This window comes from Balaenoptera physalus, assembly GCF_965194825.1.
Source record: "Balaenoptera physalus genome assembly, chromosome: 11".
In the NCBI taxonomy this organism is placed as follows: Eukaryota; Metazoa; Chordata; class Mammalia; order Artiodactyla; family Balaenopteridae; genus Balaenoptera; species Balaenoptera physalus.
Window position 1 is genome coordinate 13515994 of NC_138896.1, and position 24293 is coordinate 13540286.

Sequence of the window (24293 nt, forward strand, 5' to 3'; positions counted from 1 at the left end):
GAAGAGAGCTCATTTCTGAGGACCTCTCATTGCACCTTTATTTTATGAGGTTGTAAAAACAGATGCTTGCTTGCTTATTTATGTAATTGGGTGATTTGTAAAGGGAGCGGTCTCTCTCATTAGTGCTCCCCTATAAACTGTTTCAGTGCCATTTTTAGAATAAAAATGTAGCTACCACTCGACTCCCAATTCTGATTTGGTTCAAAGACTCTTTTCAAAAAGGCATGCTTTTACTTATGTAGATTTAGCAGATGGCGTAATTGTAAACTCAGGGTTGCAGAACTAGAAGTCTCTTGGCAACATCACGCTGTTTATCCTTTGTATACAAAGCATAGAAACCAAACTGCAACTCATAAGAGTCACTGAAAGACTATCTCATTCGTGGCTGTGGTTTAGCTTCATAATTATTGCACAGAACCCGTATAATCGTATCCAAGTGTGTAAGTGTTGTTACAACAAAAAAGCAGTACATAGCAGCACAAGAAAGACTTTTTGTTATGTTAATATTCGACCTGCTAAGTAAACAGTATGTTATGTTGATGTGTATCCTCTGTAAGAACATTAAGGATTTGAACTTCAAAGGATTATAAAGATTTGTAGTAGAAACATATTTAGGTACAAGTGTTGAAACTAAGAGTTAATTAGCATGATTTATAAGGCATGTATTTAGCATTTGATTGATAAAATCTTCGTGCTTAAATTTCACTTTCTTTTTTCTTTTGCTTTGGAAGACCTAGTGATCAATGGATTAATCCATAAACCCCAACCCTTAGAGAATCGAGAGCAACAAAAGTCATCAGACATCCTGGAGGAGTTAATTGTTCAAGGAATAATACAAAGCCACAGCAAAGTATTTAGAAATGGAGAATCATATGTCACGGCAAGTAATTTTGTAATTAACACTAGCTTATAGTTAAAATAGCAACAGAATATGACTGATCACTAGTTATTTTTCCCACCAATATGCATCTTAGTGTCACAATACAGATTACAGCATTTATCTAAGCCAGTTTTTTCTCCCATAAACTCCCTCACCCCTCTGCACACCATCCTTCTCTACAGATTCAGGAATTGCCTGATCGTTAATGATGAATGAATCCAATGAAACATATCTTGGGTTTCACCAAATTTGAGACATGATAAGGCCCATTGAATAAAATGCCTTCATTCTTTCAGCAGTTTTTATTAAATATTGCCTATGCACTAGGCATGTGAATATCAAACTGAACCCTGACTTATCCAATAAGAAAATAGGCCTGAATGTCAAAGCTAAAATAGATACATGTATACCTTTATATACACACCCTGAGGTCAACCATGAGGAAATAAATACAATGATAAAAATTGTTATACCCTTAATTTTCTTTGTTGATTCATCTTGACTGATCTATCATTGTTTTTCTGTAGTGTGAGCATTATTTGTAGCCTGATTTTAACTTGTTGTGGCCAAAGTCTTGCGTTCTTAACTTTTTAATAACTTCTTTGTAAACCTATGAAGAAGATGGCAGATTTGCTGTTGTTTTGCTTAGTTCTTATTGGTTTGGGTTTCTTTTTAAGCCAGTGTTTGCTGGCAGCACCAGTAATCCTAAAGCATAGACAGAGAAAAGAAGATAAAAAGAAGAAATAACACAGAAAAGAGGCCTAAGGGAAAATGAATAGGAAAGAAAAAAAAGAAACAGAAGTGATGGAAACTGAGACCAGAAATTATATCAAAGGCACCTCAGTGATGGCCAGTCCCCTGTGTTGTAGGGAAAACAATCAATAGGGAATAAAAAGATTCATTAGTGAAATCAAGTTTGCACCTAGACCAAGTCACTTAGTGTTTCAATAAAGGTAATTTCCATCTCTGTGTGAGGGACTTGCTGAGAACTCATAAATAAAAGCCAAAGTGGCATTTTCTTTTGAAGAAGGAAAAATAAGTCCTGCAGAAAGTATTTGGCAAGGAAAGGAGATTGTTAAGCCTTATGAATGATACTATCAGGCTGCCAATAATAAGAGGAACTGGGGGGGAAGGGGAAGGTAAAAATGGACCACATAATGGAAAAAATGATGCCAACATAATGACAATTTACATTTGCACAAGGCTAGCTAACAGGATGCAAGGCATTTTCGACTACCTTATCTTACTTCAAAGTACTAAAAAAATGATGCATCTTTAATATGGAAAGGACAAGGAGAGATTTTTTTTCTCGCTGTAGGTGAATCACTGGGGGTCAGAAAATAAAAGGTGGGTCAAAAAGAAAAGACAGGAGTCTCAGGCCTCTTAGATAGCCTCATCCACCAGAGGGCAGAGAGCAGAAGCAAGAAGAACTACAATCCTGCAGCCTGTGGAATAAAAACCACATTCACAGAAAGATAGACAAGATGAAAAGGCAGAGGGGTATGTACCAGATGAAGGAACAAGATAAAACCCCAGAAAAACAACTAAATGAAGTGGAGATAGGCAACCTTCTAGAAAAAGAATTCAGAATAATGATAGTGAAGATGATCCAGGACCTTGGAAAAAGAATGCAGGCAAAGATCGAGAAGATGCAAGAAATGTTTAACAAAGACCTAGAAGAATTAAAGAACAAACAAACGGAGATGAACAATACAATAACTGAAATGAAAACTACACTAGAAGGAATCAATAGCAGAATAACTGAGGCAGAAGAACAGATAAGTGACCTGGAAGACAGAATGATGGAATTCACTGCTGTGGAACAGAATAAAGAAAAAAGAATGAAAAGAAATGAAGACAGCCTAAGAGACCTCTGGGACAACATCAAATGCAACAACATTCGCATTATAGGGATCCCAGAAGGAGAAGAGAGAGAGAGAAAGGACCCGAGAAAATATTTGAAGAGATTATAGTTGAAAACTTCCCTCACATGGGAAAGGAAATAGACACCCAAGTCCAGGAAACGCAGAGAGTCCCATACAGGATAAACCCAAGGAGAAACACGCTGAGACACATAGTAATCAAATTGGCAAAAATTAAAGACAAAGAAAAATTATTGAAAGCAGCAAGGGAAAAACAACAAATAACATACAAGGGAACTCCCATAAGGTTAACAGCTGATTTCTCAGCAGAAACTCTACAAGCCAGAAGGGAGTGGCATGATATACTTAAAGTGATGAAAGGGAAGAACCTACAACCAAGATTACTCTACCTGGCAAGGATCTCATTCAGATTCGATGGAGAAGTCAAAAGCTTTACAGACAAGCAAAAGTTAAGAGAATTCGGCACCACCAAACCAGCTCTACAACAGATGCAAAAGGAACTTCTCTAAGTGGGAAACACAAGAGAAGAAAAGGACCTACAAAAACAAACCCAAAACAATTAAGAACATTGTCATAGGAACATACATATTGATAATTACCTTAAATGTGAATGGATTAAATGCTCCAACCAAAAGACACAGGCTTGCTGAATGGATACAAAAACAAGACCCATCTATATGCTGTCTACAGGAGACCCACTTCAGACCTAGGGACACATACAGACTGAAAGTGAGGGGATGGAAAAAGATATTCCATGCAAATGGAAATCAAAAGAAAGCTGGAGTAGCAATACTCATATCAGATAAAATAGACTTTAAAATAAAGAATGTTACAAGAGACAAGGAAAGACACTACATAATGATCAAGGGATCAATCCAAGAAGAAGATGTGACAATTATAAATATATATGCACCCAACATAGGAGCACCTCAATACATGAGGCAACTGTTACCAGCTTTAAAAGAAGAAATCAACAGTAACACAATAATAGTGGGGGACTTTAACATCTCATTTATACCAATGGACAGATCACCCAAACAGAAAATTAATAAGGAAACACAAGCTTTAAGTGACACAATAGACCAGATAGATTTAATAGATATTTATAGGACATTCCATCCAAAAACAGCAGATTACACTTTCTTCTCAAGTGTGCATGGAACATTCTCCAGGATAGATCACATCTTGGGTCACAAATCAAGCCTCAGTAAATTTAAGAAAATTGAAATCATATCAAGCATCTTTTCTGACCACAATGCTATGAGATTAGAAATCAATTACAGGGAAAAAAACGTAAAAAACACAAACACATGGAGGCTAAACAATACGTTACTAAATAACCAAGAGATCACTGAAGAAATCAAAGAGGAAATCGAAAAATACCTAGAGACAAATGACAATGAAAACATGACGATCCAAAACGTATGGGATGCAGCACAAGCAGTTCTAAGAGGGAAGTTTATAGCAATACAAGCCTACCTCAAGAAACAAGAAAAATCTCAAGTAAAAGGAACTAGAGAAAGAAGAACAAACAAAACCCAAAGTTAGCAGAAGGAAAGAAATCATAAATATCAGAGCAGAAATAAATGAAATAGAAACAAAACAATAGCAAAGATCAATAAAACTAAAAGCTGGTTCTTTGAGAAGATAAACAAAATTGATAAACCATTAGCCAGATTCATCAAGGAAAAGAGGGAGAGGACTCAAATCAATAAAACTAGAAATGAGGGGCTTCCCTGGTGGCGCAGTGGTTGAGAATCTGCCTGCCAATGCAGGGGACACGGGTTCGAGCCCTGGTCTGGGAAGAGCCCACATGCCGCAGAGCAGCTAGGCCCGTGAGCCACAATTACTGAGCCTGCGCGTCTGGAGCCTGTGCTCCGCAACAAGAGAGGCCGCGATAATGAGAGGCCTGCGCACCGCGATGAAGAGTGGCCGCCACTTGCCGCAAGTAGAGAAAGCCCTCGCACGGAAACGAAGACCCAACACAGCAATCAATCAATCAATCAATCAATAATCCAAAGTTTAAAAAAAATAAAATAAAATTAGAAATGAAAAAGGAGAAGTTACAACAGACACCGCAGAAATACAAAGCATCCTAAGAGACTACTACAAGCAACTATGCCAATAAAATGGACAACCTGGAAGAAATGGACAAATTCTTAGAAAGATATAACCTTCCAAGACTGAACCAGGAAGAAATAGAAAATATGAACAGACCAATCACAAGTAATGAAATTGAAACTGTGATTAAAAATCTTCCAACAAACAGAAGTCCAGGACCAGATGGCTTCACAGGTGAATTCTACCAAACATTTAGAGAAGAGCTAACACCCATCCTTCTCAAACTCTTCCAAAAAATTGCGGAGGAAGGAACACTCCCAAACTCATTCTATGAGGCCACCATCACCCTGATACCAAAACCAGACAAAGACACTACAAAAAAAGAAAATTACAGACCAATATCACTGATGAATATAGATGCAAAAATCCTCAACAAAATACTAGCAAACAGAATCCAACAACACATTAAAAGGATCATACACCATGATCAAGTGGGATTTATCCCAGGGATGCAAGGATTCTTCAATATATGCAAATCAATCAATGTGATACACCGTATTAACGAATTGAAGAATAAAAACCGTATGATCATTTCAATAGATACAGAAAAAGCTTCTGACAAAATTCAACACCCATTTATGATAAAAACTCTCCAGAAAGTGGGCATAGAGGGAACCCACCTCAACATAATAAAGGCCATGTATGACAAACCCCCTGCAAACATCATTCTCAATGGTGAAAAACTGAAAACATTTCCTCTAAGATCAGGAACAAGACAAGGATGTCCACTCTCGCCACTATTATTCAAGATAGTTTTGGAAGTCCTAGCCACGGCAATCAGAGAAGAAAAGGAAATAAAAGGAATACAAATTGGAAAAGAAGAAGTAAAACTGTCACTGTTTGCAGATGACAGGATACTATACATGGAGAATCCTAAAGATTAAGGAAACACTCCCATTTACCATTGCAACAAAAAGAATAAAATACCTAGGAATAAGCCTACCTAGGGAGGTAAAAGACCTGTAGTCAGAAAAGTGTAAGACACTGATGAAGGAAATTAAAGATGATACAAATGGATGGAGAGATATACCATGCTCTTGGATTGGAAGAATCAATATTGTGAAAATGACTATACTACCCAAAGCAATCTACAGATTCAATGCAATCCCTATCAAATTACCAGTGGCATTTTTTACAGAACTAGAACAAAAAATCTTAAAATTTGTATGGAGACACAAAAGACCCCAAATAGCCAAAGCAGTCTTGAGGGAAAAAAACGGAGCTGGAGGAATCAAACTCCCTGGCTTCAGACTATACTACAAAGCTACAGTAACCAAGACAATATGGTACTGGCACAAAAACAGAAATATAGATCAATGGAACAGGATAGAAAGCCTAGAGATAAACCCACGCACCTATGGTCAACTAATCTATGACAAAGGAGGCAAGGATATACAATGGAGAAAAGACAGTCTCTTCAATAAGTGGTGCTGGGAACACAGGACAGCTACATGTAAAAGAATGAAATTAGAATACTCCCTAACACCATACACAAAAATAAACTCAAAATGGATTAGAGACCTAAATGTAAGACTGGACACTATAAAACTCTTAGAGGAAAACATTGGAAGAACACTCTTTGACATAAATCACAGCAAGATCTTTTTTGATCCACCTCCTAGAGTAATGGAAATAAAAACAAAAATAAACAAATGGGACCTAATGAAACTTAAAAGCTTTTGCAAAGCAAAGGAAACTACAAACAAGACGAAAAGACAACCCTCAGAATGGGAGAAAATATTTGCAGATGAATCAATGGACAAAGGATTAATCTCCAAAATATATAAGCAGCTCATGCAGCTCAATATTAAAAAAAAACCCAATCCATAAATGGGCAGTGACCTAAATAGACATTTCTCCAAAGAAGACATACAGATGGCCAAGAAGCACATGAAAAGCTGCTCAACATCACTAATTATTAGAGAAATGCAAATCAAAACTACAATGAGGTATCACCTCACACCAGTTAGAATGGGCATCATCTGAAAATCTACAAACAACAAATGCTAGAGAGGGTGTGGAGGAAAGGGAACCCTCTTGCACTGTTGGTGGGAATGTAATTTGATACAGCCACTATGGAGAACAGTATGGAGGTTCCTTAAAAAACTAAAAATAGAATTACCATATGACCCAGGAATCCCAGTGCTCTGCATATACCCAGAGAAAACCATACTTCAAAAAGACACATGTGCCCAAATGTTCATTGCAGCACTATTTACAATAGCCAGGTCACGGAAGCCACCTAAATGCCCATCAGCAGACGAATGGATAAAGAAGATGTGGTACATATATACAATGGAATATTACTCAACCATAAAAAGGAACGAAATTGAGTCATTTGTAGGGACATGGATGAATCTAGAGACTGTCATACAGAGTGAAGTAAGTCAGAAAGAGAAAAACAAATAACGTATGTTAACGCATATATGTGGAACCTAGAAAAATGGTACAGATGAACCGGTTTGCAGGGCAGAAATTGAGACACGGATGTAGAGAACTAATGTATCGACCCCAAGGGGGGAAAGCGGCTGGGGGTGGGGTGTGTGTGTGTGATGAATTGAAATATTGGGATTGACATATATACACTAATACGAATAAAATGGATAACTAATAAGAACCTGCTGTATAAAAAAATAAAATAAAATTCAAAAATTCAAAAAAAAAAAAAAAAAAGACAGGAGAGCCATCTGGAGGAGGCTAGATTGTGGGAACATTCAGTAGCTAAGCAAGCCTTCTGAAGAGACATGCTATGGACCCTTGATGCTCACGTCAGTGGGAGTAACATTAAAACATTTTTCAATGATTCCAGTGCCAGAGATGAATGGATTCAGACTCGGACCTTGCAAGGGCACCAGCAAGGTTAATTAATATAAACTACACTGTGAAAGAAACGTATCTATTAAAAAATGAAAACTACAGGCTTGACTTTCAATAACATCATTAAGAGATCCAAAGATGAAGACTGTGTTTCGTATTGTGTAGAAATAGAATGGTTGTCAGGGGCATAGTTGGAGCGTTCTCAAAAGGATTTAAATGTGACAGGACTGCAAAGGTAGGCAAGAATAACGCAGTTCTTTTTTTCTTTTTTTTTGCTTTGGAATTGGGCCAAGAGGGCCAACAAAAGCCAGACTTGCAACAGGCCGGAGCTGTAAGGCACAGCTGTGCGTCTTATTGCCGAGTGCAGTCCTCAACCTGTACATTTGCATCACCCAGGAAACTTTCAAAACTCCTGGGAGCAGTGGCTTGGGGTGGGCCCAGGATGTGGTGCTTTTGAAAGCTCCCAGGTGATTCCAGTGGGCAGCCCAGGCTGAGAACCACTGCCATGAAGTTTCAATAAAAATGTACACCAAGCCCTCAAATTCATTATCAAGCTGGGAAGGGTTAAAGCTTTCGAAACTGAAATCCCCCATTCACTGTGAAAGAGAGTCCTAAAATATTCCTGAAAATAGAACATGTGTTCACTATAGGACTAAGATGATACCCAGGAAGCGTATGGAAATGAAGAGATATAATTGCTCAGTGTCACAGGTAAAGTCTCTTTCAGTCCAGGTGTAGCTGAGAACATGTGTGTCAGACACCAGATGTCTTGAATATTTGGGGGAAAGTTCTGAGGCCAATACAAAAAGATGAGAATGAATATTGAAGGACTGAAAATGAAAATATTATGAGACGGTTAATACTTTTAACTAAGAAACAAAGAGCCAAAGGAAACAAAAAGGGGATAGTCAAGAAAAAGGACGTTATTGTCAGCAGATACTACAATACGATGAATCCAATCAGACATGTGAACACCATTTCTTCATTGCTTTAAAAAGAACTTTAAATGAAATATTATGGGAAAAAAACAGAACAATAAAAGTGAGAATACTTAAAAACAAGGCTCCTTATGTAGACCAATATTATATATAAATACAAGGGAATTTTAGACATAGATCTGTCTCTGTCTTAGCCAGGTTGTTATCTTTAATTCAGTTATCATTTAGAGTGAAGTATAATAAAGGATGCTGAAAAGGGGACTCCCCTATGAGCTGGTCTCTTCCTAGAAATCCACAGCACTATCTGTGTCCACAGGGCCCCCTATCGTCTTTTTTCTTAATTTTTTTCATCATCTGCTTTTTAGCCAATACTACAGCCATTCCATAGCCCCTCTGGATAACCTGCCTGCAAGCACATTCATGCTAGTAGATGTTACGCTCACTCAGAAAGAATTATAATGATATGTAAGTAATACGATGTTAAGAAGCTAAATTATCAGACTAAGTGAATCTTCCAGTATATTTTAAAACATTCTACTGAGACTCCAATGGCTATATTATAAATGTATATTAGATTTACATACACATGTAAATACATGCATGGATTGGTACAGATCTCTTTAAAGAGATGGGAGTGGCTGTCATTTATCCACATAGGTATTATCCACTTCAGGTGTTTCTCATCCAAACTCATTTCTCTCCTGGGTTTCCCTACACAAGACTCTCAATCCTCTATTGATCCCTTCTGTCTCTAGTCCAAGTTGATTCCCTTTTCCAGGCAACCTCTGTCCTTGATAACCTTCAGTGCAGTTAGGGAGTTTGTTGACAGTGTATCAGAGTCTGTAACATTATTTGCTGAACCTCATGGGGAGTCTTTTAAGGAGGAGGAAGTTGACCGGGGTAAAGACAAAATAATGGCAGTTAACGCTCAGAGTGACCATCTTAGGAGGTCTTAACAGTGGCAGAGCAGGAGTGACAGATCTGTTGTGAGAAACTTTGGCTTATTCTATGCACAAGACTCCTATTAAGAGAACATAGCCAAGGTAGGTTTATCTGTCGGTCAATAATTAACTAGGAAAGCTCTGAGGAAGACACAGTGGATGCAGGAAGTAATGTATACAAGCAGGTTGGCTAGAAACGAGATCCCCTTCTTATCACAGCATCTTTGGGTGTGCCATCCCCTGCTGGTGTTCTTAAAGAGAATACTTGAACTAGTAACTTCTATAGGTTTTAAAGTTGATTTTTTTTTTTTTAGAGTATCTATGGGTAGCACCTCTGTACGTAAAATGTGATCATATAATGCTATCATTTTTTAAGTGCCAACAATTGGTAACTCCTGACTTTATAAAATCCAGTGGTAAAGAATACAGATAGCTTTCCTCAGGTCTTTCAATGCTTTTCTTTAAAATGTCAAACTCAAGAAAGGACAAGGGCTGTACAAGGTAGGATTAACTTCCACAAGGGAGAGGAAGTACATGATTTCTTATGCATCATTTTGGGATAAAGCCACAGGAAGAGGTCACCCAAACTAGAAAGCCCAAGCTCTCTTGAAACTATTGATCTCATGATTTAAATCAAGGCTCAGACTCCTATGTAAGCCTGATGGAGACTTGCTTTATTGGATCTTAGATGACTATTCCATTCTCTGTTAGCCTTCTATGAGTGAACTTCCCCAAAAAACTGTTTCATCCTAATTTCACAGTATCTCTAGTTGAGCCTCCATAGCAAGCATGTCCCGTCTTTTCAGCAGATGGCTTTTGTCAGCAGGGAGCCTAAAAGCCAGTTGTCATAAAAAATAACACAAGAATGGGGGAGGGGGAACTTGCTTTGACAAACATCTCCCAGTTTTCCTGTAGTGAAAATTTCTCATCACATAAAACTGTCTGAAGGCTGCAACTGAACCAGAACTTTAATAAATGTTTTCCCTTTAGAAGGCTTTCCAAGAATCATAGATTTTAAAGCTGGAAGAAACCTTAGCCGTCCTCAGCAAGTTGCAGAGGAGCGTATATGGTATAATTTTGAGAAAAGTGAGTCCAAAGAGAAGTGCTTTGTGTCAGGTCACACAGTGGGTGTTAGCAGTAGACCCAGGGTTAAACAGAGCCCAGGCCTCCTGCCTGCTGGCCCCTGGGATTCTGAGTCTCATTTCTCCCCTTCATGACAAATACTGTATTTGGTTGTGATTCTGTGTGCTGTCATTGAAAAAAAGTCACTGCTTTCACTGAATAAGTAATTACCATTTATTGAGTGGCTACTGTATACTTTCCTCTTTATTTATTTATTTTTTTCTTTTCAAACAAGCTTTTATTTTCAATGTGAACAATACTGTTAAATTTATCTCTAAAAGGTAAGAGTAAAGTCAGATGTCAGTTAATATCATTTTGGGGTGTTGAACTTTGAAACAAAATTGGTATTTTGGGCTAATGAAAACTAGAATATCCATGAAGAACAAATTCATCTTTTCTTTTGCTGTGCATTTCTTTTTATGCCTTCCAACTGTATTCTCCAGAGCCGCCCTCTGCTGAGACCATATCCATTTTAAGTCCTTCTTCTGGTTTTTCATTTCCATCCTCTTCCTCTTCATCAGCGTTTTCATATTGATATTCACTCTCTTGTTTAGAACCATACGGACTTCGGGATCATAAGTTGGCGGAAAAAATATCCCAGTTTAAAATCAGCAGCAGAATCTAGTGCCCTGCCCTCAGGAGGATCGTCCTTCTCTTCTTCTTGGTCCACATAATTCTCATACTCTCCCTCATCTCTCCTCCTCCTCGTCCTCTTCATCCTCCTCCTCCTCATTCTCCTCAACTCTCTCCTCCTCTTCTTCTGCCTCTTCCTACTCTCCTACCAGCTGTACATCCCAGTACTCCTTGACTATGGGCTGGGCGCCCTCCTGCCCACCCTCCTTTGCCCGAAGAGTTCGCACTACCACCTGGAAATCCCTAGGGGCTGCGTCTCTGCCGAGACCCTGGCACGCCATTCGGCAGGCACCGCTCCTCCCCTGACTGATCCAGTGTCGTGGCCCATCCCACTACCTGCTCTGTTCTGACCACCGATGGCTGGGCCTCGCTTCTCTGTGCCAGACGTGGCAGGAGAGATGCACCAGTCAGTGCCTCAACCAGAGAAGTGATCTGGCTGCTAGACCAAGTTGGCAAAGATTTTCCTCTTTTTTCTAAAAAAAATCCTGTGAAATAAAACCTATTTTTTAAATGAGGAAGGGAAGGCTTACAGAGTTTAAGAATTCATGCAAAGCCACACCATGACCAAGCCAGGATTCAAACCCAGGGCTGTATGTGTCTGGATCTGGTGCCCTTTCCTGCTATGCTGAACTGTCTCTCTTTGTGTGATTTACTTTCTCAGTAACTACAGTATTGCAATCTGAAGAGACAGTCTTTTCGATATGGCAATGGATATCAATAGCTCCTTTGTCTTTAAAAGTCTTTAGAGAAATTATCTAGAGCAATACAGGAGTACCTAGTTGGAGATACTGCGGGTTCGGTTCCAGAACACTGCAATAAAGGAAATATCACAATAAATCGAGTCACACGAATTTTTTGGTTTCCCAGGGCATATAAAAGTTATGTTTACACTATAGTGTAGCCTGTTAAGTATCCAATAGTATTATGTCTAATAAAACAATGTTCAGATCTTAATTTAAAAATACTTATATTGCTAAAAAATGCTAACATCATCTGAGCCTTCACCGAGTCGTTATCGGTTTGCAATAGTAGCATCAAAGATCACTGATCACCATGACAAATACAATAATAATGAAAACATTTGAAATACTGCAAGAATTACCAAAATGTGACACAGAGACATAAAGTGAGCAAACACTGTTGGAAAAATGGCGCCAATAGACTTGGTCGACTCAGGGTTGCCACAGATCTTCAATTTGTAAAAAAAAAAAAAAAAACAATATCTGTGAAGCACAATTAAGTGAAGCACAATAAAATGAGGTCTGCCTGTTTTGGTTCATTGTATAATGAAGGTTTGGTGTTTGTTAAGACAGTTTAATAACTCTTTATATACTGACCTAGAAAGATGTCCATATTAAATTAAATGAAGAAAGTGAATTGTAGAACAGTGTATATGGTATAATCCCATTGATTTGTTGAACATGACAGATGCACTGTTAATATATGTGTATATAGATATTTGTGCACAGAGAATGTCTGGAAAGACACACACCAGACTCTTTAAAATGGTTCATGCTGATGAGTGGGATTGGGGGCCAGCTGGTTAAACAGAGAATTAGGGGACTATTTCTGTATCATTTTAATTTTTTTATAACCAAGGTATATTATTTTAAAAAACCAATTTTTAAAAATGAAACTTTCTTTATAAACCCTTTACAACAGTTTAACCTTTTTTTAATAACTAGAAATTATAATCAAAGTCATTATCACTGCTGTAAACGCATAAAGGGTAGTCAATCAGGAAATAGTATGGGTTTTTTTCTATTGTCATGAAAACATTTGTAAAGTACTGACAGCAAAGACCAGTGTTAATTCTCTCCTTCACAAGACCAAAAGTCCTAAAACTAATCTCGACCCCAAATGAAAGTCATTTGCAGCTTATGGAATATTATAAAATCATGGGGTTTAACTTTTTACCTTGAACTACAAATGCATCATTCATTTGCCACCTTTTCCCATCTTGTATTTGTTCTCCAGGTTTTTTTTTTTACTTCTCAAGAGCCCTCCTCCATCGCTGCATGTTTCTTTCATGTTTTTTGATAATAGCCTGTTTTTTCGTAGACATCTAATAGATATCTTTTCTTTAGGAATTAGTTCTGTTGTTACCAGGCATAAAGTCTTTAGGGATGAGTTCAGTTGTTACCAGTTTTCACATAATTGTTTTTACAAATCTATCCAAACATCTGTTTAGTGTTTTAGGACTAAAACCTTAAACAATGTTTATTCTCTCTCTCTTATCTTTCTCCTCTGCTAATAAATACATTTGTTTCTGCATTTTAAAAAGTGTCTTTTTGCAGGTAAGCACGACTGAGAAGCTGCTGAGAAAGCCACCAGCCAGGCTGAAAAAACTTAAAATCAAAAAGGAAGTAAAAGATTTCACGATGAAGGACATAGAAGAGAAGATGCAGGCAGTGGAGGAGCGCAGGAAGGTAGCCCAGGTCTCGCGTGAGGGGGCACTGCCTCCGAAATGCGTGCATCCTCTCCAGTCGCCAACTTTAAGACAGATTGCGTGGATTGTATTAATTCTTTTAGTGATCTCTATGCTTCCTATGCTGTATGTTTAGTTTTTTTAAGTTCTCTTTGTGTGGTGAAGGAATGCAGCACTATCTTGAAGTTGGTTTCATCCATGTAGCCTAAGGAAGCAATATCCACTTCTGAGAATTAAGTATGGTGTTTTTTTCCTATTAAAAAAAAGAGAAACTTCAGTTGGGGCCAGGGGTGGCAGGAGGTCCCAGGTGGAGGACGGGAACTGAGAGGAGGCCGTGCAGACCCTCAGACAACTTCTGCAGCATTTACACACACGTGGTCCCCATAAACCCTCTGTCTGCCCTTCTGCTGGGAGCCAGTCTTCACAGCTCTGGTCTGATAGCCTTTACTTCCGTGTCTCTACTTGGCCTCTCAGAGAGCAAGGACTAGACCATAGCCCTGTGAGGGTATGTCTGGAGGGTGTCTGGAGGGTATGGGGTCGGGGCTGGCTCTGTCTTCTTCAACAGTAATTCCTCAACCTCTGTTTGTCGAAGGATTGCGTAATGAAATAGGGAAGCCAGTAGTGTTCATTACAGGCAGTAGTAATGAGAACTTGGAGAAAGTCACTCGGACTCGTTTTCACTGTTTAATACTGCTTTTCAGACTAAAGAAGAAGAAATAAGAAAAATGCTGTGGAGTGACCGACCTCTGCCCCCAGCCCATCGTTCAGATCCAGCTGAAGCGGGTGGGAAGGAGGCTCCGTTTGCCAAAGGACTTAAAACTGTGAGTTGTGCCGCGTTTGAACCCTCTGACCTGTTGGAAGGAAAGCTGTTGAAAAGGAAGAAGAGTAAAAGTGATACAACCTCAAATGATAGAAACTACAGGTACGAAGGTATTGGGGTCGTGGAGTCAGACATGTCTTACAACCAAGCAGATGACGTATTCTAATGAGCCGTTTTATGTGAATTTCGTGAAAAGGCATCCTTTCCCCCAGGTGTGACTTTCTTAGTACGTCTCATGGTTTCTTTGACTGTCTGACCCCTCACCACTGGGATGTGCCTTGGGTTTAGGAATGATCGTGCGAGCTGCCTGGGCTGGAGCTTAGCTCAGTAAACTAAATGGCTATGTTAGCTTAAAAAAAAGAAGAGGAAGATTTGACTAGCTTTGTTTTTATAAAGTTGTCATTCTCCTTCAATGTGGCTTCAAACATGGTGAAAATGTCTTTCATTTATGAGCACCTTTCAGCTTCCATTAATGTATTCGTGCCAAATGAAATCCTTCTTTTTGGCTCCTGCCCCTTGGCTGTGTCTGCCCTCTGAGGGTCCTTTAAGACAAATTGTATGGATTTGTGTTAAGTATTTTAATGATCTGTGTGCTTCTTATGCTCTATATTTAGGTGTGTTTTTTTCCCAATTCTCTTTGTTGTGTTGTGATTAAAGCAATATCCTGAAGTTGGTTGAATTATAGTTTCATCCATATAGCCTAAGGAAGCAATATCCACTTCTCAGAATTAAATGAAGTATGGAGTTTTCTTCATATGAAAAATGAAAAAGTTATTAGGTCTTATGAGTCTACATTCTATGAAGATCTCTTGCATCCCTTTTCATACTTTCCCCTGTCATTGCCTTGTTCACACCACCCGACCATTATTCAGTTATATTACTACAACAGTCTTCTTAGTATTTATCCAATGGTCTTCTTTTTTATTTTTTGATATTTATTTATTTATTTGGCTGCGCCAGGTCTTAGTTGTGGCATGCGGGATCTTCACTGTGGCACGTGGAATCTAGTTCCCTGACCAGGGATCGAACCCCAGGCCCCCTGCATTGGGAACGCAGAGTCTTAACTGCTGGACCACCAGGAAAGTCCCTATTCAGTGGTTTTCTGCTGAACCCCTTTGTTGGTTCCCTTTTATGGTCAAGGTAAAGTCCAGACTTCTTCTTCTGACTGGCAAGACTCTCAGCTTTCATAACTCACTCCTGCTGAACTTCTAGCTCCTCACACTCAGCACATTGCCTAGCCTCTGTGTCTTTGCACATGCTCTTCCCTCCTTCCCCTCTCCCCGTCTCACTGCTTTACTTGACTAATGCCTTCTTGTTTCTCCCGTCTCCACTCAGACAGCACTTCCTCTGAAGCCCCTGGTCTGGGTTGGTGGCCCTCTCTCATAGTTGCCTTTTGGCAGCCCGGATTACTCAGTGTTGCACTTGCCGCCCTCTTTTGGAATTACCGGGTGCGTGTCCATCTTTACCGCTAGATGTGTCAGTTCTTACAGGGCGGAGGATGGGTCTGTCTTGATCACGGTTGCAGTTTTGTACCTTGGAAAGTGAATGGCACATGGTACATGCTGTGTAAATGTTTCTTCTGTGGATAAATCAGTACACCCATATATCCTCCAGAAGCTGGAGGACAGCCTCAGAAGATGGCTTGTCTCCCTGGGAACCCATGGCAGTGCTGATTTGAGCAGAAAACCACTGGGCACCTCCTGTTTGTACATTCCCTTTGGGATGTTGCAAATGGACACCTCATCTTCCTGTAGCTTGTAGAACTGAGGACTCCTGCAGCAGTGAAGTATGATGGTGGTCGTGGAGGGGGCTTCTTTCCAAACTCGTTCCAGAACCAAAACCTTTAAGAACCAGTCTACTTCTTACAGCGGTACCTTGGAAAGTCCTTTAGGCTCCCTGGACCTCTTTTACCTTGCAGTAAGTCCACTGCATACGAACCTTCTAGTTGAGAGCTTTCAAAGGTGTGAACATGCGTTCCATCAGTATCAGGAGTGAGTGAAATTGCAGCCTGCCCTCCATCTCCTATTGCTGACGATCCTTCAGCTCTACCACCTCCCACCTCCTCTCGCTCCTCCAGTCGGTAACTCTTCTTGCCTGTTCACTCGATGCCAGCCCCTGTGTGCCAGCTGCTGTACTGTACTTTTCAAGGTACTATACTGTAAGATTAAAAATGTTTTCTTTCTTTCTTTATTTTTATTTATTTATTTATTTATTTATTTATTATTTATTGGCTGTGTTGGGTCTTCGTTTCTGTGCGAGGGCTTTCTCCAGCTGCGGCAAGTGGGGGCCACTCTTCATCGCGGTGCGTGGGTCGCTTCACTATCGCGGCCTCTCTTGTTGCGGAGCACAGGCTCCAGACGTGCAGGCTCAGTAGTTGTGGCTCACGGGCCTAGTTGCTCCGCGGCATATGGGATCTTCCCAGACCAGGGCTTGAACCCGTGTCCCCTTCATTAGCAGGCAGATTCTCAACCACTGCGCCACCAGGGAAGCCCTTTTGTTTGTTTTTTATGGATTACTTGTGTGAAGAGTATTATAAACCTATTACAGTACAGTACTATTTAGCCGATTGTGTTAGTTGGGTACCTAGGCTAACTTTGTTGGACTTACAAACAAATTGGACTTACCAATGCGCTCTCAGAACAGAACTCGTTCGTATGTAGGGGACTTACTGTATATGTTAATTTGGGATCGCCATTTTCCCAGAGTTATACCAAATGAAATAATGTGTTTAAAAGTACTGTGCAAACTAGAATATGCCGCAATATTTATAGCATATTATTTATATAAAATCCTACGTGGGCAACATGATGTTTTTCATCTGTCCATTGCTTTTTCTATGGAGATGATCTCGTGGTGGCATGTGCCAATCTTATGAAATATTAGATCAGCTGATGATTTACTAGTACAAAATGATTGTACTGGGACACTTAGGAAAAGTTGGACTATCATTCAGATCTCTGCAAATAATAAAATTTAAATGACCAAAAGTACATTCAGTTCAAATTTTAGTAATTCTTGTAAGTTAAATCAATCCTCAAACTTGCTAAATACCCAAATAACACTTTCTCTTGAAATCTTTTTTTTTTTAAATATTAGTTAATTTATTTATTTATCTTGGCTGTGTTGGGTCTTCGTTTCTGTGCGAGGGCTTTCTCTAGTTGCGGCAAGCGGGGGCCACTCTTCATCGCGGTGCGCGGGCCCCTCACCATCGCGGCCTCTCTTGTTGCGGAGCACAGGCTCCAGACGCGCAGGCTCAGTAATTGTGGCTCACGGGCCCAGTTGCTCCGCGGCATGTGGGATCTTCCCAGACCAGGGCTCGAACCCATGTCCCCTGCATTGGCAGGCAGGTTCTCAACCATTGCGCCACCAGGGAAGCCCTTTCTCTTGAAATCTTATGCTCTTGCCTATGCTATTTATAGTGGCTTGGAAGACATGTTTATTGAGTTAAAATATATACGATATAGATGTGAGCATTATCACTGATACCCTGGCTTGAAAACCTCTCTCTATATATAGAGTGAAACATGCCAAGTAGTAACAGACCCTAAACGATAAGCCATATATTTTCTTAGCAAGACCATCCATTTTAACAGGATGGAGGGACGATGAGTTACCTGGATTCTGGGAACTGCCCTAAAACTCTAGGCGTGTTACTACTCGTAAAACCTTCTCAGGGTTTAGGGATGAAGAAGAGGCTCAGAGACTGTAGACACTTCCCACCTTCCCAGAGCCACTAGCATCAGCTGGGCAGGAGGCTTGTTTTTGAATCCGCTCTGCCTCTGATGAGCCATTAAACCCATCTTTGCAAAATTTAAAAAAACAAACAAAACAAAACAAAACCAACAACTTCAAATGTAAATGTGACTTTTTTCCATGATCAACTTTCTTTCTTTTTTAAAGATGATTCACACTGAACATTAAAGGATTGAGATTTCTAAAATATTGCCTCTGGGAATAATGTTAATTTTATCTATTGAAATAACATAATTGGTTTTCTCATTCTTAAAACAAAGTTTTGAACATCACCAGCGTACTTCAATTAAAACCAAACCACAACCTTCAGGAAAGTTATGAGTCAGCAGATGGGATTAGATAAACATCTTTGTAAGCATTTTAATTGAGGGCAGCTGAAAACATGCCTGTGTTGATCTCCTTGTGAAAGATGGCCTTGTTGTGTCTAATAAAAGGTACTTTGATATCTAGTAAAAATCCTCCAGTTTTTCTGGGGGAAAAGAAGTTATGGATAACATATTTATTTAAAATAATATTTAAAAGGTGTATTTAAAAATATTTCACATATATTTAAAAGATACATACATAATGTAAGATTCTTATGTTAACAAAAGTAATTTTGCAATCACAAGGACAAAAATAGAATTTATTATAGGGTGTTGCTATAGTGACTACCAGTAATTTATGACTCTGCCTGTTTCTGTCTTTGTCATTTCATTATCAGTAAATAGCTTGTATTTGAAGGAGTAATTATACAGTAAATGCTGCGTTCTAAAGATATATAATGCTACGGTGTGTCAGCAGATAGATCACTTTTGCACCCACATAACCTGTGTAGACAGCACCTTCCTGTAGGATGGTGAAATTTTTGTCTCAGGAGATCGATAAAGGGCATTATTTTAAAATAAACAGTGGGAGATGACCCTTACGGTCTCTCTTTGTCACTTGTACTTGCTTCTTAAAAATAATAGCCACCCCTTTGTTTTTATTTTTCTAAATCCCATAAGTAATATGTTATAGGAAATAAGCACTGAAAAACATAAGAATCAAAAAACACCAAGAATCCAACATTTTCCCCTCCTACCAAGAAAACTACTGGGAACATTTTGCAGGTACTGTAACTTTTTTCCTTGCATAAATGGACTAATACAACATAAATTGTTTTGTAACTTGCTTTTTTCACTCAAAAGGACAATATCTTTTCATGTAAATAATTCTGCTCCCACAGTATCATTCTTTTTATTTTTTAATTTTTATTTATTTATATTTATTTTTGGCTGTGTTGGGTCTTTGTTTCTGTGCGAGGGCTTTCTGTAGTTGTGGCAAGTGGAGGCCACTCTTCATCGCGGTGCGCGGGCCTCTCACTATCGCGGCCTCTCGTTGCGGAGCACAAGCTCCAGACGCGCAGGCTCAGTAGTTGTGGCTCACGGGCCTAGTTGCTCTGCAGCATGTGGGATCTTCCCAGACCAGGGCTCGAACCCGTGTCCCCTGCATTGGCAGGCAGATTCTCAACCGCTGTGCCACCAGGGAAGCCCACACAGTATCATTCTTGATGTAACATTGTTTAGTTTCCCTGTTATGTGTTTAGGGATTCTCATCCTTAAAGCCAGTCATAACACATTTCTGTTTCTGTTTTTTTATAAGTTGGTAAGTAAAGTAATTGGAACACTCCCCGTTTAACAACAGTCTTGAACCCCCAGGAAGGCAGACAGCTGCCATGCTTGCTTGTCCAGGACCCCGCTTTCCATTGCCCTTATTCTTGGTCCCTGTCCCTCAGAGGGCAAATGAACAGTCTTGCAAATTCACCTCCAGACTCTTCTCCTGTTCAGGAAGCTGTACTCACCTAATCACAGTTTGTATTCAGCACACTGAGATCTCAAGTGTGCTTCAAAAGCCCACGTGATAAAAGTTTCTTAAAAGGTGACAATTATATCTGAGTTAGTTTTTCATTGATCAGGAATAAAGGCTACCTACATTTGCAAAGTGTTATTGACAGAAAAGTGTTTGCAGTTAAGGATCCGTAACCTTTTCTCTTGTCATTTAGAAACAAGAAATTACTGTCAGAAAAATTAAGTGATCAGCTGTTTTAAGCACCAAATGCAGTCATTCTAAACATCAGGATCAGGAAAGCAGTAATTCAATTCCTAGTCATTTCTAGTAATTGAAATATACATTTCCTCTCTGTGTAATACAGTTCAATTCCTGAACCAACCATATTGCTTAAAAAGGTATATGACACTTCATGCTTTTTCCTCTTAAGGAGGAACTAGCGGTGCTCACTTGTTAAAGGGGAGAAAGACTGTACAGAGGATTAGCCCTTAACCAACCCTGTGGGATTGGCCTGTGCCAGTGGTTCTCAGCGTGTGGCCCCCCTGCTGGCAGCATCAGCATCACTTGGGAACATGTAATAAATGCAAGTTCTCAGCCCCACCCCAGACCTTCTGTATCAAATCACGGGGCTGAGCAATCTGAATTTAACAAGCCCTCCAGGTGATGCACACTCAGGTTTGCCCTGTGTGTTCGTTCACTCCGTAAGCCTATCCAGCCATGCCCACAATAAGCTGCCCATTTATGATTAGTAGGCCACTTTCCAGCAAGTTCAAGTACCCATGCACCCAAAGGTCAAGTTGAATATTTACCAAGAGTCGGTTATGTCTCTTCTAAAACCTATTAACACCATTTGTACTGATGTATGGTCAGGCCATTCAAGATGGCTGTACTCTTGCTCTCTGTACATCCCCTGCTTGACCAGTCCCTGCTTCACTCATGAGTATCCAATTCTCTTAATTATAAGGCTTAATCAGCTGCCTACCTGCTTGCCCCCTGCCCTACTCGCTGGTTTCCCTGGTAACTGATGAGTCAACCTGATGTCAATTCTCCATATAAATGGTAGCCTCCTTCTCTTGTGAGTACTGAAGATTGCAGCTGTGTCCTGCCTGCTGTCTGCTGTACATGGCAGGATGTCAGTCCAGGACCTTTTGCTTCAGATGCATAAGATCCCCTATCCAATAGCCATTGATGTCTCTGTCACTGTCTCCTGGCTCTTTCTTTCTTTGGTCGAGAGGCTGGGCAACTACAAGGCTTGCAAGCCTGTGGGGTGCAGCCCAACAACTGGCTGTTACATTTAATTTTGAAATGCTTTTTGAAAAAATGTGCTCTATAAAGGAATAGACAGGATTGTAAAAAAAAATCTTTGAAGCTTCTAGACTCACATGGTTTCATAAAATGTACAAATTTCACCCTCCAATTCAAGGAAACTAAACCTGCAGTTGTAGATAATGCATTACGAATGTGGTTTTCGTAAGAATCCTGACCATGCCTTGGTGTTACATCACAGTATATTCAGGTGAAAGTATATATAAATGTTTTAAGTTAAAACAAAATATTTAGGGTATATATGCACTGTTTTTTAAGACTCCCTGTCTAACTGACTATTTTTATTAACTAATAATCTTCCACATGATTCATCTATTGTATTTTTAAGAAATTTTCTAACACAATCTTTAGTATATTGACCCCAAAATGTTTAATGTTTTAAATTTAAAATGAGTTTTTTTCTCACATGCCATTCAAAATTGCAGAAAATATTTTTTTAAACCGCTTAAGGGGTTTACAGTTTTTAAAAAGTTGGAAGATGCTACTATTTATTTAACCAATGCCTGTTTGTTGGAGGTTTTGGTTATTTTCAATTTATCAATAAGTTATTGTAAACAATTCTACAGTCATCACCAAAATGCCAGCTTATTAGTCTTAAATTTCATCTCATAAATTCTATAAAATGGACATTTTCATTTTGGGTCTTGTGTCTAGCATTGCAGAGAAGTTGATGATGCGGAGAATTGCTATTTCCACAGGAATATGGTGACAATGAGCGATTGCCAGATTAGCCCAGAATACTTGGAACCATTTATTTAATTCTTCAAGGAGGGACTGTTTACCCCTTTGTCCTTCCAGACTTGTTGAAATCTGTGCAGCTTGAATGTGGGAAACCCACACCAGAAAAAAAACAAACAAGTAATTACCAGTTGCAGCTGAGGTGGAGAAATTCGGCTGGACCTTAGTCCTCAGCCCAGCGTGAACAGCTGCTGGCCTGCCAGTCAGGTGCTAGAACTCGCTGTAATATGGAAGCTGTAGGTTAAATGTGGTCCAGTCATTGGCAGTTTTATGTCACTCAGACTAATAAAAGCCTGCTCTTTCATATGATCGAGGAGCATTTCAGGGCCTGCCTAGACAGTACTTCCCCTGGCCAGTGTGAGGACAGCCTCAGTGGGAGACTCAGGACCCTCACAGTGACCAGCCCCCCAACTTCCCAACCACCAGGCGGCTTGAGCCCTCCCAGGGGCGGCCGCTTCATGAATTGTTTCTCCCTATCTCCCACATTGCTTCAACAAGATCAGTGAATATTCTTCCTTTGTTTTTTTTCTCCTTCCTTTGGTCTTTTTAAAAATTTGTTTTATTGAAGTGTAGTTGATTTACAATGTTGTGTTCATTTCTGCTATACAGCAAAGTGATTCAGTTATACATATATATGCATTGTTTTTTAGACTTTCCCATAACGGTTTATCACAGGATATTGAATATAGTTCCCTGTGCTATGCAGTAGGACCTTGTTGTTTATCCATGCTATATATAATAGTTTGCATCTGCTAATCCCAAATCCTTCCCATGGTCTTAAATTGAAAGTTTTGGAATGATTTTAGTCACTACCCCGTCACTCCAATTCCCAGTTTTTCTGAGATTACATATACATACATACACACACACACACACACACACACGCACGCACACACACACGGTCTCAAAATGGTTACGGTGTTTTTCTCCTCTGACCTATTGATGGGGTGAATATACAGCATCTTTGCCAATACTGGACAACACTGTCGCTCCCAGAATTAAACCCTCAACCAAGTCATTTTATCAGTTAGGATGCTTTCACGTAAAAATAATAAAGAGCTCAACTTGCACCAGTTTAAACAATAAAGAAATGTACTGATGTATATAATCAGAAATCAAAGGCAAGGCGAGTCCATGGTATGTGGATCCAGTGTTCAGCAGTCATCCTGGATCCAGGTTTTCCGGCTCTCATTCTTCTACCCACATCATTAGCTTCGTTCTAAGGCAGGTATTCCTCGTGGTCATGGGATGGTTTTAAGTAGCAGCTGGGGCTACATGCTCACTTACCTTCGGCAGAAGGGAGTCATTTCAGGAAGCGCTCCCATAAAAGCAAGGGGGACGTTTCCTAAAGAACCCTGAAAGCATCCCTTTGCATTCCATATGCCTGGATCACTTCCATGCCAATGCCTGAGCCAGCCGCTGTCAAGGGAACGGGAGTTACCTTTGGGACAATCAAATCCCCCCTTGGAGTTGGGGACAGAATTGTTTCTTGGAAGCAAGTTGGAACGGGGTGGATACCTGAATAAAATTGGGTTCCATTCAGAAAAGAGGAGGGCAAATGGGTGCTGTACAATGTAAACCACAGTTGTGAGGTGTTATTATTTTAATATGATGCTGGACTCATTTTGCTAATATCATATGTTGAATTTTTCATACTGTTGTGTGGTTTTCTTCATTATGGTTATTTCACATAAGAAAGCTATTTTAAGATTTTCTACCAAACACCTAAAATTATGCAGCGCATTTTCCTCCCAAGCTGCTATCTGACTGTCTCCTCCTATTGCTCCTGCCAACTATTTATCACTAAGGGATTTGAATAATTTGCTTTCATCTTGGCTGAATTTGAGAAAGCTACATTAGTGAGCTTTAGACCATCCTTTCAATTCACCAGTATCTAATTTATTCATGCTCTGGTCTTTGAGCAGTTTATTTTCAATACCAAATCATTTTATTAGATATTCTTTTTTTAATTAAACTTTTATTTTTCAGTTGTAAGAAATAACAGAGAGAGATCCATGTGCCCTTTACTTAGGGATAACATCTTGCAAAACTGTTGTACGGTATCACAACTAGGATATTAATTA

The 24293-nt window shown here is 39.6% G+C and overlaps 1 protein-coding gene across 1 annotated transcript in view; it reads left to right on the forward strand.

The window, feature by feature from the left end:
- The window catches only part of STMND1 (stathmin domain containing 1), a 41299-nt gene extending 23628 nt beyond the window's left edge, over positions 1-17671 (forward strand). The window contains exons 3-5 of the mRNA XM_082415295.1: positions 732-892; positions 13633-13764; positions 14465-17671. Coding sequence (XP_082271421.1) covers positions 732-892; positions 13633-13764; positions 14465-14749 — 578 coding nt within the window. The 3' untranslated portion in view covers positions 14750-17671. The remainder of the gene's footprint in view (positions 1-731; positions 893-13632; positions 13765-14464) is intronic.
- The last annotated feature ends 6622 nt before the right edge of the window (positions 17672-24293 follow it).